This window comes from Panthera onca, chromosome A2 (genome assembly GCF_046562875.1).
Source record: "Panthera onca isolate mPanOnc1 chromosome A2, mPanOnc1 haplotype 2, whole genome shotgun sequence".
NCBI lineage: Eukaryota > Metazoa > Chordata > Mammalia > Carnivora > Felidae > Panthera > Panthera onca.
Window position 1 is genome coordinate 8486325 of NC_138340.1, and position 17689 is coordinate 8504013.

Consider the following 17689-nt stretch of genomic DNA (forward strand, 5'->3'; position numbering starts at 1 on the left):
CTCGGCGCCCTTTAGGGCAGGGCTGAGTACTCTGCAAGGGTTTCACTAGGTTACTATTATTCCCCATGGGCACGTGACGTTGTTATTTGTGTGTCGACTCCTCTACTAGAATGACAGCTCCACAAGGGCAGGAATCTGCTTGTTTGTCACTGCTGTGCTCCAGGCACCCAGTGAGTTCTCAGAGTCTGTCAAAGATCAGGGTGTGCGGACATGACCCAGCTCCCAGGATCCACATCAAACAGGCTGCTTATGAAAACCATTTTAAATTAGAAAAGGTAAGAAGCATCAGTGCACACAGATGGGAACAGAGGAACAGAGGGCCCAGCCCCGTGTGCAAAATGATCACCCCACAGCCCAGTCAGTGTGCAGTGGGGGAAAGGCACAGACGGTGGAGGCCAGGGTGCCGGTTCTTCTGGGCCTGGCTTCAGGCCTCGCAGGCTCAGAGGTCGGCCTTCCGGAAACTTGCTCTGTTCAAGGAGTTCCTGGGGGAAGAATGAGGTGGGTTAACGCGGCCAGAGGGCTCCCAACTCCCGAGTGCTCATCAGCCTCTCCGTCCTTCTCTAAAGTCACAGATTCTCTCTTGGAATCTACCACCGAAGATAGGAATTGTGCCCATTTTACAGACGTGGAAATGGAGGCTCAGAAAGGCGAAGTCCCACGTCTGGGAGATGACCCGGCCAGGACGTGAAGTGGCTGCCCAGAGCCCGCCCGGCACGCATGCATGTCCACAGAGTTGCACGTTTGTGCAAAGCTGTGAGCGTGCACACTGGCGCGCGCGTGGGTTGACACGCGCCTGTATGACGGCGCCCATCTGTGCCTGCCTCTGCCCTCTCTCCGTGGTCGGGGGCGGGGCCGGGCACCTGAGGCCTGCCGTGGGAGGCGCCAGCAGCTGGGGCAGGCGCTGGGTGAGCAGGGGCTGCAGGGCCTCCCGCAGGCGACAGTAGTTCCGCTCCAGCTCTCGGTGGTACTCCTTCTGGTCTGGCCCTATCAGGGCCTTGTTCTTCCGCAGGGCGTCCTCACACCTGGGAGAGAGATGGCAGGAGATGACGCCCGGGGGGGGGGGGGGGGGGGGTGCGGGGAAGCAAGCCTGGAGGTGGGGGGCAGTCCAGGGGTGGGGCCAGGAGCTACAGTGGGAGTCTGATAGGCGGAGGGCACTCAGAGGGGCGGGAGCTCCATAATGGGCATCGGGGATACAGAGAGGCTGTATGGGGTCAGGAAGGCAGAGCCGTGACGGGGGGTGGTGGGGGGCGCGGGGGGCAGGCCTACTTCTTGCAGAAGTCCTTGAAACAGAGCCGCAGCTTGTTATGATGCCTGAAGAGTTTGGGGTCTTCCGGGATCTCCGCCAAAAACACCTGGGCCACCTCCAGGGGCCCCTGCGGGGGGGCAGAGGGGCTCATGAGGGTGTCTGCATGACCCCTGGGGTGCTTCGGGCAGCCTGCAGGCCCCGCTGGCTGTACCTGGTTCACAGTGGGCCCCACGGAGCCCTGCAGCACCATCTGTAGCATCTTGGCGTCGGGCGGGTCCTGCTCGGTGGCGAAGGCCAGCTCCCGTGTCTTCTTCTGCATGTCTTCGATGGCCACCTCCACGGGTGTCAGCACTGTCTGTGGGGGGAGGGGAATGGCAGGCACTGGCTGGGGCCTGAAGAAGTCCTGACCCAAGACGGCCCCCGGGCAGCCTGGGCCCCTGCTGGGGGCGGAGAGGGGTTCCCAGAGGCTGTGAAATGAACAGTGTGTGGGGGGACTTCTGCCGGCCTGGATCTGGCAGGGTGGGGGCGGGGCGGGGGGGGGGGGTTCTGGTCTCAGCTGCCTGTGTCTGGCTCTGAGGACTCGGGGCGGGTGGTGGGCCAGTCTCAGGCTGGCTGGGTGTGGAAGCAGAGGTTGGAGTCTGAAGACTGGTGTCCGGGCATGGGAGTTTAGGGTCCTCTCACCTCCCCGACCTGGGTGTGGGGGTACTGGGCCTCCCTTGACCTTGGGTCGCCGCACCTGCCCTCCCTGGGGCCCCGCCCACCTCCTCGCGGTGGCACACGCGGATCCGGGTCTTGATGTAGGGGAAGGCGTGGTCTGTGCTGAGCAGAGTCTTGCGCTTGTGCTGCTCTGGCAGGTCCCCGTGCGCGCGCCCGTCAGGCGTGAAGGGCGTGCAGAACAGGAAGGTGCGCAGCCCGTAGTTGCGGTCGAAGTAAGTCACCCGGTCCTTGAGCTCGTAGGTGTCGAAGTGCGGTTCCACGTAAGTGATCTGGATGTAAGCCTGGGACGCAGGGCTCAGGAATGAGGCTCCCACGGCCCCAGTACACACACATCCTCCCTGCAGGACCCCATCCCTGGAGAAAGGGGATTTGGATCTCTTTGGGTCTGGGAGCTTGAAATCTGGGGGGTCCCACATCTCACGTCTCGAGGTTTGTGGCTCTCCCAAGGAAAAGGATTTGGGGTCCCCAAGGGAGATACGCTCTGAAGTTTGCCTCCCTGGATATGGGAGACCCTGGGATGGTCAGGAGTCCTCACCTTCTGTGGGTCAAGCTTGGTCTTGTCCACGGGGTTCGAATCTTTGACAATCTCGACCACGTCCTCCCCAAACCTCTCCGTGTAGAACTCCTGGGGACACGGGGCTGACTTGGGGCCACAGAGGAGCAGCCCCCACTCCGCCCAGGGCAGCCCAATGCCCGTCTACCCCCTACCGCTGGGACGTGCCTCCAGCCGGTGTGAAATCTCAGCCAGCTTCGTGATGGACGGCTCTTTATACACAAACTCCTGCTCGTCCAGGTCGCCGAAGCGGGCACCATAGAAGCCCACACGGAAATACGTCCCGAACACACGCTGCGTCTGGAAGAAGGGGAGCTGTGGCCCAGGAGGCCCCTCTGGAGGTCCCCTTGCCCCACATGCAGAAGAGGTGGGCATGGGCAGGGGGAGCCCAAGAACATGAAGTCACAGGCACAGTTGGGGGGACCCTGAGAATATTGGGGCATGGTCCCTGATGACTGCCAGCAGCTCACAGCCTCTTTGTCCCCGACCTTTATCTCCTGCCTCCCCCAAATCTTTGTTCTCATTTAACACAAGCCCCTGGTTCCCGATTATCCTCGCCCAAGCACTTCTTCAGAGTCTGGATCTCAATATGAAATTAGGATTAGGGCTCTGTTGCTAGGGCTCTGTTGAGTACAGCTGTGTCCTCAATGCCTACAGCGCTGGGTATACAGCAGGTGCTTGATAAATGCTTGAGTGGCTGAGGGGATGCATAGCCCTCTGGGACAGAAGCCCTGGCTGCCTTGTTCCAGGTCATCTCCCCCCCCCCCCCCCCAATTCCCCACCACCGTATACTATCCTCTACCAGAAAGAAAGGGCGTAGCTCTGTGTTCACTCACCAAGGCCGATCCGGGCAGGGTGGGGCGGGCACAAGGGTATTGGTAGGGAAGGGAGAGACATTGTCATGGGAGAGGTCAGAGGTAAGAGCCCCCAAGCTCCAGGGTCCCAGTCTATGCTGCCCCGTGAGTGCCATTCTTTGGGCGGAGACCAGAGATCTGGGACTTGCCTGTCCCACCCGGCCCCCACCCAGCCCTCCCATCTTGGCTCTGGGTTCCTGCCTTCTTTGGCCAGAAAATTCTCCCCAAACTAAGAGATGCCTAAAAATAGACCCAAGTGGGGGAGAGGCGGGAGAGGGGGAGCACTAAATGGCAATGGGGAGCAGAGATCCTGGGGGAAGCTGGGGAGACAGAGACAGACGGATTCGAAGAGACTGACAGAGAGTGTTGAGCAAGACAGGGAGAGAGAAAGAGACAGGGAAAGGGACCAAGAGACAGAGACAAAGAGAAATACAGAGACAGACAAGGAGGGAGTCAGAGCCCCCCCCCCCCCCCCCTTACAGGCAGTGACCAAGCTGGCCCTGCCCGAGGGAGGGGTGTCTCTGGAGAGGTCCCAGCTGGGTGAGTCACAGGCTGCCCTCGGGATCTAGGGCAGGGAGGGGGACCTGAGGGACGGAAAGGGGGGGCGGGGGGAAGGGGGGAAGAAGTGGAGGGTGCGTCATCACCTACTGAGCACCAGCCCCTGCGGCCAGGCGGCCATGTTCCTCCAGCACCCCCTGGTGGTCCCTGACCACTGATGACCAGCCATCATGGGGGCCCCAGAGGCAGGTGGCCACTGGGCTGACTCACCTCCCAGCCAGAGCTCTGTCAGAGAGAGAAGGGTCAGAGTCAGCTGAGCCGTGGTGGGGGTGGGAGCTGGGGCCAAGGGCAGGGTCTGGGAGGGCATCCCGACCCACCTGGTGCATGATCTTGGTGAAGGCCTCCTGCAGTTTGCCATGCACGGCAGCCAGCTTCTTGTAGTCTCGGTGGGCTTCCAGGATGGGGATGAGGGTCTTGTAGACCTCGTTCACTGCCTCATAGAGCCCGCCCTAGGGGGTGGGGCACATCAGGATTCCCAGCACCCTCCCTAGTTTTCTCTCCGGCCTGGAAAAGCCCACCCGCTGTGCTACTACCGTCCTCCAGGGCTCCGTCTTCTATCACCTCCTCCAGGGAGGCCACCCTGATGGGACACCCCATCCTGGGGGTGTCCCCAGATGGGGGCACCAGTCTTTCCACTTGGCCCCCATAGACCCCTCCGTGCTCTCTATCATGCTTATGATAGACTAGGTGCTGTATACATCTGCACTTTACCCATGTTCCTTCACTGGGGGGAGGAGACTTTTTTTTTTTTTTTTTTTTTTTTATTTCACAGAGAGAAAACGAAAACTCAGAGACACAACTCCCCAGGGCCAGGACCTGAACACCAGCCCTTCTGGCCTAGTACCCAAGACCTCCACCCCCAGCTGCCTCTTGGCATGTGGTCACCACCACTCCCGAAGTGCCCCTCACCCACAGCCGGTGCCACCATGAAGCTAGCAGAAACCCTGGGAAGTTTCCTGACCAACTGTGGAGAGGTCTGCGTGTACCGTCTGGTTTATTCCCCAGAGGCTTTTGTTTGAGCCTTTAACAAAATGACAATAGTGAAAACCCCACTAGGGGTCTGGCAGCCCAGAAAATAAATCTCACCGGAAAAACCTGACTCCGAATCTGAGCGGGACTCCAGACCTCATCACCAGTTCCCAGAAACGTGGGGACAGAGGAACAAGTAAAGCAACACCATGGGGACACAGCCGGCCTTGTTCAGGCCAGAAAACCCCTTGGAACAGGGGTGCGTGGGTGGTTCAGTCGGTTAAGCGTCCGACCTCAGCTCAGGTCATGATCTCACAGTTCGTGAGTTCAAGCCCCGCGTTGGACTCTATGCTGACAGCTTGGAGCCTGGAGCCTGTTTTGGATTCTGTGTCTCCCTCTGTCTCTGCCCCTCCCAAATTCACACTCTGTCTGTCTGTCCCTCTCTCAATAATAAATAAACATTAAAAAAAATTAAAAAAAAATTAAAAGAAAGAAAATTCCTTGAAACAAAGCTCACATCTCCAACAAATGAAATGCAGGAAAAAGAAACAATTGCTTTCATGCAAGCAAGCAAACTGGGAGAAAACCTTTTTACAACAGTGGGAAATACAATGCCTGAGCCTCAACCTATCAAAGAAAACATTAAAAACCCTTACTGTAAAAATTGGGGAACTGATGCCGTTTTTTGTTTTTGTTTTCTTTCTTTGATTCAAAGAGCCTTAAGAGACTTGTCAGTCACAGCCATTGTGGATCTTATAAATGGATCGTGATTCGAACAAACCAAGTGCAAAAAAACAAATTGTCTTGAGATCATCAGGAACATCCAAGCATGGACTGGTATTCCCGTTAATGGGGCACCTGGGTGGTTCAGTTGGTTAAGCGTCTGACCGACTCAGGTCATGATCTCATGGTTTGTGAGTTCGAGCCCTGCATCAGGCTCCGTGCTGACAGCTCAGAGCCTGGAGCCTGCTTTGAATTCTGTGTCTCCCTCTCTCTCTCTGCTCCTCCCCCGTTCATGCTCTGTCTCTCTCTGTCTCAAAAATAAACGTTAAAAATAAATAAATAAATAAATATTAAAAATTTTTTTGAAAAAAAAAAAAAAGAAAAGAATTCCCATTAATCTGGTCATGCACAACTTGAGTTGTATACCAGGGTTTCATCAACGAGTCTGCACAGGGAGGTACTTGTGTGTGTGATGGTGTGATGGGGAGGGTTTGTTTAAAGCTGGAACTTCTCCAACTCCAACACACACAGAATCTCTGAGATCTTGTGAGAATGTAGGGTTCAGAGGGTTTGGGGGACCCAGGACTCTGCATTTATAACAAGCCCCCAGGTGATACCCATGCTGCTGGTCCTTGGACTACACTAAGGTTTAAAAACAAGAAAACAAACAAAAAAAACCCTAGCTGAGTAGTTGTGTGGGTTTCATCAAGCAATTTGTGAAAATTCAGATCTTGGGGCGCCTGGGTGGCTCAGTTGGTTAAGCGTCTGACTTCGGCTCAGGTCATGATCTCGCAGTCTGTGAGTTCGAGCCCTGCATCGGGTTCTGTGCTGATGGCTCGGAGCCTGGAGCCCGCTTTGGATTCAGTGTCTCCGTGTCTCTCTCTCTCTCTGCCCCTCCCTTGTTTGCGATCTGTCTCTCTCTCTCTCTCTCAAAAATAAACATTAAAAAAAATTTAAAAAAAACAAAAAAAAAAAACCCAAAATACTCCATCAAAACCAAAAAAACAAAACAAAAACACTGGAGGCAAAGAGAAGATGAACCAAGAGAGTAAATACTGGTGGTTGTTGGATTTGAGTGCTGGGTATGGGGGCGATGGTCCAATTTTTTTCTTTTAGGTGTGCTTGAAATTTTCTATAATAAAAAAAAAATTTAATAGCGGCTGAATGTATCGAAGGCTTACTACGTCCAGGCCTCGTGTCAAGGGTTTTACAGGGAGAGTGGCAGGTAACATGAGCTGGTGAAGGTCCCGGTTGTCCTCTGCAAATCCCCTGCCCAGAAAGGGACCAGGCAGCAGCTTTGCCGTGAGTCTCCGGGAGCAGGCGCTGGGCCCTTCAGCGGATCTGATGGCGCCACCCTGGCCCGAGCCCCAGGTCCCGCGGCCGGCCGCAGGCCTCACCATGGTGAAGTAGGCTGCCGCCTGCTCCAGCAGTCCCACCAGCCCCAGCTCCGTGAAGTGCTTCCCGGAACAGAAGCCCTCCTCGTCAGGCGACAGGATGTCGTCGGAGATGGCTGATTCCTCTAGCACGTTGGATGAGATGTTCTGTGGTGGGAGGTGGCGTTAGGCCCCGGCCCCACCCCACGGGTGCCACCGCCCCCCACCGCCAACCTGTCACCCGGGCAGCTCACCTGGAACGAGACGCAGCCCACGGGCAGGTAGCGGCTGTCCTCCAGCAGGGCGAGGTACTCGGCCACCAGGGCGGCCGCGTGCACCATGCACTGGGCGGCCTCCGCGTGGTTGCCCAGCTCTGCATGTTTCCCTGCCATGTTCTGCAACCACGTGAGCCGCAGGTCGGGGGAGCCCTGGTAGCCGCGGGCAATCCTGGTATGCATGGGGTGGGGGGGGGGGGGGCGGGCGGGGGTGAGGAGGTGGGGCACTCGCCCTGTCCCCACTGCCTATCCCTCACTTGTCCGCCCCCTTTGCTTGTTACCCCAGCCATCTGCGCCTCTCACCAGCCAGGCTCCTCGGCCAGACCCCCATTTACGTGGGGCCTCCTCACCTATTGATCTGCTCATTTCTTTTCTCACGTGTCCTTCTACTTGTCTCCCACTGACCAGCCAATGGCCTCACCTGCTTAATCTTAAGCCACGCCCTGCTCCCCCATTCCCCTTGCTCGAGAACCATGTCACTGTCCTCCAGGCCCATCCATCCCATCTGCACCCTGCCTTCCGTCTCCATCACCTGTTTCCCGTCTCCTACTCCCCTATTTCTTTTTATTTGGTTCAAAAATTTTTAACATTTATTCATTTTTGAGAGACAGAGAGAGACAGAGTGCCAGCGGGGGAGGGGCAGAGAGAGAGAGGGAGACACGGGATCTGAAGCAGGCTCCAGGCTCTAAGCCGTCAGCACAGAGCCTGACGCGGGGCTTGAACCCATGAACCGTGAGATCATGACCTGCGCCGAAGTCAGACGCTTAACCGACTGAGCCACCCAGGCGCCCCAAGAGATTCTTTTTTTTTTTTTTAATTTTTTTTAATGTTTATTTATTTATTTTGGAGAGAGAGAGAAAGAGAGAGCACGAGCTGGAGGAGGGGCAGAGGGAGAGGGAGACACAGAATCCAAAGCAGGCTCCAGGCTCCAAGCTGTCAGCACAGAGCCCGATGCGGGGCTTGAACCCACGAACCATGAGATCATGACCTGAGCCGAAGTCAGACGCTTAACCGACTGAGCCCCCCGGGAGCCCCACCCACTCCCCAATTTCTAACCAAACCCCTCACCTCTCCTCCAAATCACTTCTTTCCTGACCCATCGTCACTAGTTGGTACCTCACCTGTCCCTCCCACCTGTCCCCTTCACTTGTCCTTATTCTCATCTGTCGCCGTCCAGTGTGTGTTCACCTGGCACCCTTTTCCCCATTCACTTACCTGGACTCCCCTTACCTGTCGCTGTCACCATCTATTCCCCCATCACCTGTCTGTGCGGGAGAACGGCCGCAGGTCCCGCCTGGCCCGCCTCACCTGTACATGAGATCGATGAGCATCTCCGGGTCCTCCTGATGCTCCTTCATCTTCACCGTGTCCGTCAGGATCATGTGCAGGTTGAACATCAGGTCCTGGACCTGGAGCCGGGGAATGGCCAGGGGCCAGTGAGGGCGTGGAGAAGCCACCAAGCTTGCCGGGCAAGCAGGCAGGGCGAAGCACAGGCTGAGGAGGGCGTGGCGGGGGCGTGGCGGGGGCGGGGTCACCTGCTCCGCGAAGGTGCTGTCCCGCAGCCCCACGTCCTCCTCCGCATAGGTGAGGATGGTCTTCAGTGACCGTCTCAGGTGCTCTTCACTGAAGCTCTGTGTCGTCCCCACCAGGGACGAGAGCGACATGGTCACTTGCATCTTCACGCGGGCAAAGTTCTGAGAGGAGCCCGGGAGGAAGAGCACGCCTGTGAGGCCTCGGACCCTCATCCCCGGGGCCCGATTGACCTGCCCGCGCCACCCGTCCCCCCTCCTGCCCTCCATCTGCTGCACTGACACCTCCTACCTGCCCCTCCTACTTACGTTGCCGATCTCGAAATTCTGGCGCATGAGGAGGTAGAGTGAGGCGCTGGCGTGCGTGCGGATGGTGCTGATGCGGCTGCCGCAGTGTCGCAGGAGCCTCAAGCAGAGATCGGCACACAGCTCTGTGTCCTCCTCGAACAGCAGCTCTGGGAACTGTCCCCCAGGGCGACACAGACACTAGTGGGCCCCTCCCCATTCTGGCACGGAAGGTCCCGGATGGGGGCGGTGGCAGGGGCATCTGTGTTCTGCCCGCTTTGGCCAAGCACAGTGGGCTTTGGAATCAGACCTGGGGGGAAGCCCTTGCTGTGTGACTCTGGGTGAATGACTCTGCCACTCTAATCCTCAGTTCCCTCCTCTGCAAACCGTGGCTAAGGAGGGTCTGTCCCATGGGGTTGCTGAGCACATGGCAGGTGCTCAAGGGCGGTGACTATTACTCTGATAACCGTGACCGTCGAATGGGGCTTACCTTGGACACCAGGGCTCGCTGTGTGGCCAGGCCATGCTGCAAGAAGAGGGCACTCTGGGCACTGCCCAGACTGTACAGCACAACTTTAAGCACTGCGCCTAAGACGCTCTCCCGGGCCTCTGACAGCATGACCGTCTAGGGGGTCAGAAATCCAGCTGTTAGGGACTGAGCGGCTGACGGGGTCAGGGAAAGAGAGGGATTGTATGGCCAGAGATCACGAGGCACGGTGATGGGGTCGGAGGTCAGGGAGACGCTGGCTCAAGCCCTACCTGCACGATGATCTCCAGTGTGTCCAGAACCACCAGGCTTGCCTCGGTCGCCAGGTTCCCGTCCACCAAGGCCTCGTGTTCCATTTCATCCTTGGTCCTGGAGGGGACGGGAGGGGGTTGGGGGCTGAGGTCCAGGGACACCGGTTTTTCTGGAAGCCGGTCTGACCCCAGCAAACTACTTCCTGCCCACACCCACTTGTCCACACGGTCTGAGGTCTGTCTCCAGTGTGTGATGCTCTTCCGCCAGCGGACGTTCTCCTGGTTCCCAAAGGGACTCCTCTCTGAGACACGCGAGGCGCATGTTCACGGATGTGAGAAAACACAAAGACGTGACCGTGAGGAGACGCGCTCAGGCGTTAAGATACACGTGTGGGATAACCCGTGAGGACGCTGGGTGACACGTAAGCATGCGAAGGGAACACGTAGTTAAACATGAAGGACGTGTGAGGACGGACAGGGAACACAGATACCCGTGTGCACAGGGATGATGCACACGCTTATTTCTGGGAAAAATGAGCCAGACATGGAGGTAGGGATGCCCCCCTCCTGGGGTCCCTCAGACAAAGGCTGGGAGCAGCTGGTGGGGACGTGCACAGGACGCATTTCCCCCTCACCACGACTCCGCCGGACCATCTCCTGTCGTGCTCCAATAGTGCCCAAGATGGCTTCCTCCAGACGAGCCTTCATGTCCAGTGACTTCTTGAACGTGAGACTGTTGATGCGCTCAAAGGCCTTTTTCCCCTGTGAGGACAGAGAACGGGTTCAAGGTTGACTCTGCCCTTTTCTGTGGGACCTGGGGTGCTTGGTCCCACTCATTCATCCTTTCTGACCTCCAGGATCCTGTGCCTGGAGACACAGTTCTCCCCTTTACTGAAAGGTCTTGGCACCTTCCAGAGTCTATTCACAAAGGCAATTCTCTCTTTTCTCTTTGGCTCAGCACAGAAACAGTCCACCCCTTTACCCTCAAACCTGCAGGAAGCTGTGCATGAAGACAGTCCACCCCTTCGCTCCCGCCCACAGCACCCCAGGGACCTGTACACACGCTCAGCCTGCCTCATACAGCCCATCCCCCACCCCCCGGCCCACCCTCACCCCCACACCTTGTACTCAAAGGCAGCGAGGCAAAGGTACAGCAAGTCCAAGAGACGACCCAGCTGAGGGAGGGCAAGGTCAGCAGCCCAGCGCTGCAGGAGGGCTGGCTCAGCATTCTTCAGGACCCACAGCACACACACCAGTAAGGTCCGGCTGGACTCAGCAGAGAGGGGGCAGCCTGAGCGAGAAGCCTGGGGCCAAATAGGGGAGAAGGTGTTCAGAAGGGGCGGAGTTGATTTTCATTTCCTCCAAATTAAGACGAGAACTGGCCTGTCAGTATATCATTACATAACTTCTATTACCAGGTTGGAGGGTGTCTCTGGGGACCAGTGCCATACTCACTGCCACTGGGCCCTGGGAGATGCTAGCCCGGGAGCCAGGGGCTAGGGGGCCACCAGCGATGGCCATGGCCACTGAGGGGTTGATGGTGCCTCCGATGTCCCCTTCCCCTTCTGTGTCTGAGTCGAGCATCGAGGCCAGTCTTGACCGTTGACCTGGGCCCTCTGCGGGGAGGGGCAGGAGGACAGGAGAAAGAACCCTTGGTAAGTACCGTCTCTGTCTCATATTCTCGCCCAAAGTTCACCTCCTCAGGGAAGCCTTCCCTGATACCACTCCCCCAGACCAGGCTGAGGTCCCCTGTCATCTACTCTCAGAGCTCACTTTTTATGCTTGTCGTTAGACATGTTTCTCACGCAACTGTTCGTGGGATCCACAAAGGCCTGAACTCCATCTGCTCTGGCTGCTCCTATATGCTCAACACTTAGAATGTGGCCTGGCCCACAGGCATAGTAAACGTTTACTACGAGGAAGATGATGATGGCGGCAACAATGGCAGTAATAATAATAATAATTAACAATAATAAATGCACCGCTATTACCACAGCATCAACTGGCACTTACATAGAGTCTCCGCTGTGCCAGATGCTACTGTAGGCACTTTGAAAATATTAACTCTTAATCATCAAAACAACCCTGCAACACAAATACTCTTATCATCCCCACTTTATGGGTGAGGAAACTGAGGCACAGAGCGATTATGTCATTTGCCTGGGGTCATGCAGCAAGCTAAATTAGGATCTTAAGCTAAATAGTCTGGTTCCAAACTCTATGATCTTCAAAGAGTAGCCCTCATACCCCCTCTCAAAAAAAGTTTCATCAGAGAGACAGGAGCTGCCGACAAATACAGAACTGGTCTCACCCCAGAGAGTCTTAGAACATTAACTGAGCTTAACTAACACTCCAGCCCAGCTTAATCTAGCTCGGTTCCTGACCAGATTGAGGTGATCAGCCCATTATCCCATCTGCCTAAGAGAGGGAGAGAGGCGCCCTCACTGGGAAAAGAGGACATTGCTTCAGTCACGATGCTTCCTTCACATACAATGTCCAGGATACGATAACGAATTACAAGACAAAGGAGGAGGCTAGAAAATATGATGGACAAGGAAGAAAAAGACAACAGAAGCAGGCACACACACTACCAAATGTTGAAGTTAGCAAACAAGGACTTTAAACCATAAAGTGGCAGAAAAGACGGACAAACGCGGCTACCAAGCTGGGAAATTACAATTGAGAATTGGAATCTACAAAAAAAAAAAAAAAATCAAACGGACATTTTACAGCCGAAAATGATAACATATGAAAACTCAAAAGACTAGATGCAGCCAGAGAAGAGATAAGCAGAGAGCCTGAATACAGGTGAACAGAAAAGTTGCCCAACTGCAAACAGAACGGAAAAGAGAATGGAGCACAGTGGACACATGTGATGCGATCAAGAGGTCGAACGTACGTGTAATTGGAGTCCCAGAAGGAGAGAGGCGAGAAAAGGAGGCAGGAAAAAAAAATTCAAGAGATGAAGACTGAGAATTTCCCCCAAACGACAGAGGGGATCAACCCAGAAATCCTAAGTCTGTCTTTCCAACTATACGCTGCCCCCCAGGTGCCAGTGAATGTGGAAGACGAGTGAATGAACACGGGGCTCCAAGCACCCCCTCGCCCGATGCTCCCCACCTTCCTCTCCTCATATTCTCTTCCTAGAAGATCACGTTAGAGTAACGACTCCCGTTTACAGTGTGGGGTGACTGCCCCAGTATGCCGCTCCCCAGAGTTTCACATAACCTTAGGAAGTGGCCGAGGCCACCACTGTCCCCATTTAACAGGCTCAGAGAGGCCGATGGCTTTCCTGGGCCCCACGACAGCACTTGAACCTCCTCCCCTGACCCCACCACCCGCGCTTTTATTCCTAACCCTGCGCCCCCCTCCCCTTCCCCCGTCCTTCCTGACCTGAGCTCGCCGGGATCCATCCAGCCCCTGGATCGGGTAACCCCGTCCTGCCCCCGGCCCACTGACCAGCAAAATCATGCAGCCGTGGCAGCGTGTCCCGTGCGAGTGACAGCAGGGGTAGGTACAGCTCGGCCACACGGGCCTTCACGGCAGCCTCGGTGTAGCGGGGGTCAGCGTCATGGCCACAGAGCAGACTGTGGACGGCACTGATGGCCTTCTTGTGCAGCAGGGATGCCCTGTGGGGGAGGGAGGAGCTCAGGATGGGGTGGGCGTGGCCCCTGGACCTTTCCACCAGCCCCGGGGGCCAGAGCGGGGCCTGTGCTCACCCCTCGGCCTCAGGTTCCAGGGCCAGCGCCAGCTCCGTCAGCAGGAGCCCAGCCAGAAAGTGCTGCTGCCGGAACGGCCCGCTCAGCTCGAACATGCTGGTCACCTTGGGGTCTGGGGCCTGGCTGGAGAAGGTGGAGCTCTGCAGAGGGGAGGAGGAGGAGGAAGCGGGGATGGCAGGTCAGGGGTCAAGGGTCAGAGGCGAGCGACTGGAGTTACTCAAGTGTAAGGTGCCAGGGCCTGGAGTCAGAGGTCTGAGAAACAGCAAATGGAACCCTGGTTGAGAGCGAGGATTTAGGGGTGAGGAAGGAGAAGCCGGTCCTCCCGAGAAATTGGCAAGAAGGAAGGGCAGAGGTGAAGGGTCAGAGGTAAGGGGTCAGGCCCCCGGGCAGCGGCCCACTGTGAAGCGGATGACTGAGGGACCCACAGAAGACTGGTTCAGGCGAGAGGTCACAGGTCAAGGGGAGGAGCCAGAAGAGAGGCCAGCCCACCTGGGAGGTGGTGGAGGATACAGAGGGCGAGGGCGAGGCCGGAGGCGACAGGGGGCAGCAGGGGAGGTTGAGGGTCACGTAGTGCTCGTGGCTGCACAGGATGCGGGTGAAGTCCATGCGCAGGGTCAGCAGCAACGCTGGGTTGGGGGCCGACTGCAGCCGCGTGGCCACCTGCGGGGTAGGGGGTCGGTGGGTTACGTTGCTCGGCCCGCCACACCCACGCCCTGCCCTGTCACCTGCGGGTGCGCTGTTCCCGCCGGGCCCGCCCCTACCTGCTTGTAGTGGGCTCGGACCAGGCTGAAGACGAAGCCTCGGTCCGCCAGGGACAGCAGATCGCTGAGGAAGAAGGCCAGGCTGGCGTTGAGGCGCTCGGCCAGCTCCGCGTCCTGGGGGCACAGGGTCTGTCAGCCCAAGCCCACGTGTCCCATCGGGCCTCAGTCTCCACACTGGGCCACCAGGGACCTCCAGGACCCGCCTCACTGCACCACGGCCTTGGGGCTTCTTGACGTGCCTTCATTTCTGGGCTCCTGGTTGTCCTCCTCTGACTGTCCCTTCCGGGCCCCACAGTTATGTGTCTACACTCCTCGGGACTCTGTTCAGAGCACTGTTTTCAGGGCCCCCCGGGTGGCTCAGTTGGTTAAGCGCCTGACTCCTGACTTCGGCTCAGGTCGTGGTCTTACAGTTTGTGAGTTCGAACCCCACGTCAGGCTCTGCACTGACAGCACAGAGCCTCCCTGGGATTCTCTCTACCCCTCTCTCTCTGCCACTCCCTCTCTCTCTCCCTCAAAAGTAAGCAAATTAACTTTAAAAAATAAAATAAAAAAGGGGCACCTGGGTGGCTCAGTCAGTTGAACTTCTGACTTCAGCTCAGGTCACAGTCTCACAGTTCGTGGGTTCGAGCCCTGCATCAGGCTCTGTGCTGACAGCTCAGAGCCCGGATCCTGCTTCAGATTCTGTGTCTCCCTCTCTCTCTGTCCCTCCCCTGCTCACACCCTGTCTCTCAAAAACGAGTAAACATTTAAAAAAAAAAAATATATATATATATGTGTGTATATATATATGTGTGTGTATATATATATATATATATATATAGTAAAGTCATCTTAAAAAAAAAAAAGAGGGACGCCTGGGTGGCTCAGACTCTTGATCTCAGCTCAGGTCATGATCCCACGGTTCTCATGGGTTCGAGCCCTGCATCGGGTTCTGCACTCACAGTGTGAAGCCTGCTTTGGATCCTCTGCCCCCTCTCTCTGCCCCTCCACCCCTCACTCTCAAAAATAAATGTTAAAAATTCTTTTTTTTCAAAGAACCCTGTTATTTTTTCTTTCATTCGATTTCAATAACACAACATGGATGGCAGAAACTGGCTGCTGACTCCCCTCAAATCCTCTCCCCTCTCAGAGTACTGGAATCTTCCTTCCGAGTTCAGAGCTGGGTAAAGACTACATTTCCCAGCCTCCCGTGTAGCTGGGGATAACCATGTGACCACATCCTGGCCAAAGGGGTTTGGGAAGCAGCGATACGGTCGCTTAAACAGAAGGGACAGGTCCTCCTGTTCCCACCCCCTTGTCACACATCATGGGGCAGGTACCACGTTGAACCGCAATGGCCAGCCAGGCCCACCCTGTGGAACCCCCTGCAACCCACCTATGCTCAGAAATCAACTTTGGTCACATTGAAACCACTTGTGATTATGTTTGGGCAAATGAACCTCTGCCCTACTTGGTACACTCCCAGCAATCATTTTAAGAAGCATACGGGGAGCATCCACCATGTGACAAGTCCTGCGAACCAGACAGACATGGTCCCTGCTGCCTGTCCAACTCACAGTCTTGGGTGGGGGGAGGCAGACAATAAATAGAAGACTTGGAGATACTCCCATGTGCTCTGAAGGAAACTGAACAGGGTGCTGTTTCGAGAGAAGCCCCAAAGACAAGAGAAAGCCAAGAGGAGAAAGGCATCCGGAGCCCAGAACACAGTAAGTGCAAAGGCCCTGGGGCAGGAGGTGCCTGGAAAATGTAAGGAACAGCAAGAAGGCTGCTCCTGGCTGATGCTTGCTCTGCCCTCGTGCTCTCATGAGCCACTCTGTGGCTTCATAAGGTAGCCTCGGTGGCCCTCACTTTCCTGCAGCCCCAAAACACAAAACAAACCTGCCTTAGCTCCGAGTCCACGGTGGGGACAGAGACTGGGTCTTCATTGCGCGCTGAGCCTGACACAGTCAGTGCTCGAGAAAATGTCAAATAAAGCAATGAAACCACTGGGGCCCATCACTGATGCCTCCCTGGCAGCTGGGACGATGCTGCCTCTCGGGGCTGCTGTTCTCTGCAGCCCTTTCCGAGGGACATTTCCTCACAATCTGGGTCAGCCCCTGGGAAGATAGCCCCTGGGGAGGCCCCAGTGGAACAAGGTCGAGAACTTTGAGACCAGCCCAGAGGTCGCGGGAGATTGCACAAGGGCTGACTTGGGTTGGGCCAGCATTTCAAAAATCTGGAACGTTCCTTATCAAATCCAGAAGTCCCATTTCTCCTTAAAAGTCATGCGTCCTGGCCACAGCTAATGGGTACATGCCCTCTAGGCCATCAGAAGCCTCACTCTCCCCAGGTGGTGAGGGCGTGGGCTTTGGAGATGGTGGCTTGGGTTCAAATCCCCATTCTGCCCCTTCTCAGTTAGGTGGTATCGGCTTGTGACCAGTCATTCTCTGCCTCAGTTTCCCCATCAGTAAAATGGAGGCAACAATAATACTGACTTCACGGGGGTAGTTGGGAGAATTTAATATGATCCATCTAACGTGTTTAAGATACACAGTAAGCACTCAAATGCCCAATATTGCTACTATTATCATAATTATTTCCTGCCCAGCTCCTGTGAACACCGGAATTAGTGATCCAGGACCTGGACAATCATCAAGGTCTGAGAACATCGATGTCCATTTATTGAGCACTTACTGTATTCCAGCACTGTGTAAGGGCTAATGGATCTGTGCTATCGCCTTCCCACCCTCATCAACTTCCCATTCTGACCTTTGCTCACTCTACTCCAGCCATACTTACCTCCTAACTGCTCCCCTATCAGCCCAGGCATGATCCTACCTCAGGGCCTTTGCACTCGCTGTTTCTACTGCCTGGAAGGCCCTTCCCCCAGACAGGGCATAAAGTGCTCCTTCCCCTCCCTCAAGTCTCCTCGAAACGTCAGCTCCACGAACACATAGATTTGGGTCTGTTTTGTTCACTGCTGTGTCTCTAGCATCCAGCGCAGGGCTGTGCCCACAGTTAGTGCTCAAGAAATGGATGCTGAGTGAACAGGCTCATCTGGCAAAGGGGGTTCGTGGTTCCCCGCCTGGCCTGCTCTGCGGCCTCTCGCAGACCCCTCCCACTGAGGCCCTTTCCCTCATACCTTGTATACCCGGGTGATGACTTCCAGGCCCACAGAGCCCACGAGGGCCGCGATGTCGTCCAGGAAGCGCCCAGGGAAGCGAAGCTTGCGGGGCGTGTCCAGCCGCTGGCCCAGAAGCAGGTGCAGGGCCATGCTTTTCACCTGGGGGCGGGGCGAGAGCGAGGCGGGGTTGAGGGACCGGACTGGGGGCGGGGCTCACTAGAAGGGGGCAGGGCTCGAGGGGCTGGGAGTGGTACTTTTGCAGCAAGGAGGATGGGCTAGAGGTGGC

General features: G+C 56.3%; 1 protein-coding gene across 6 annotated transcripts in view; it reads right to left on the reverse strand.

Moving 5' to 3' along the window:
- Positions 1-247: 247 nt before the first annotated feature.
- Positions 248-17689, reverse strand: part of DOCK6 (dedicator of cytokinesis 6) — a 43317-nt gene continuing 25875 nt past the window's right edge. For 4 of the 6 annotated variants that reach the window (XM_078443374.2, XM_078443373.2, XM_078443372.2 and 1 more), the window contains 25 exons: positions 17422-17562; positions 14301-14414; positions 14029-14199; positions 13540-13679; positions 13280-13449; positions 11276-11436; positions 10942-11124; positions 10456-10582; positions 10038-10122; positions 9842-9938; positions 9573-9707; positions 9107-9259; positions 8804-8962; positions 8577-8677; positions 7248-7440; positions 7018-7161; positions 4246-4377; positions 4139-4153; positions 2685-2810; positions 2499-2588; positions 2008-2244; positions 1458-1601; positions 1267-1373; positions 861-1022; positions 248-482 (listed from right to left, as the gene is read on the reverse strand). In XM_078443374.2, coding sequence (XP_078299500.2) covers positions 440-482; positions 861-1022; positions 1267-1373; positions 1458-1601; positions 2008-2244; positions 2499-2588; positions 2685-2810; positions 4139-4153; positions 4246-4377; positions 7018-7161; positions 7248-7440; positions 8577-8677; positions 8804-8962; positions 9107-9259; positions 9573-9707; positions 9842-9938; positions 10038-10122; positions 10456-10582; positions 10942-11124; positions 11276-11436; positions 13280-13449; positions 13540-13679; positions 14029-14199; positions 14301-14414; positions 17422-17562 — 3330 coding nt within the window. In that variant the 3' untranslated portion in view covers positions 248-439. Of the gene's footprint in view, positions 483-860; positions 1023-1266; positions 1374-1457; positions 1602-2007; positions 2245-2498; positions 2589-2684; positions 2817-3352; positions 4154-4245; positions 4378-7017; positions 7162-7247; positions 7441-8576; positions 8678-8803; positions 8963-9106; positions 9260-9572; positions 9708-9841; positions 9939-10037; positions 10123-10455; positions 10583-10941; positions 11125-11275; positions 11437-13279; positions 13450-13539; positions 13680-14028; positions 14200-14300; positions 14415-17421; positions 17563-17689 lie in introns of those variants that run through there. The other 2 variants (XR_013554304.2, XR_013554303.2) reach the window with 2 other exon arrangements.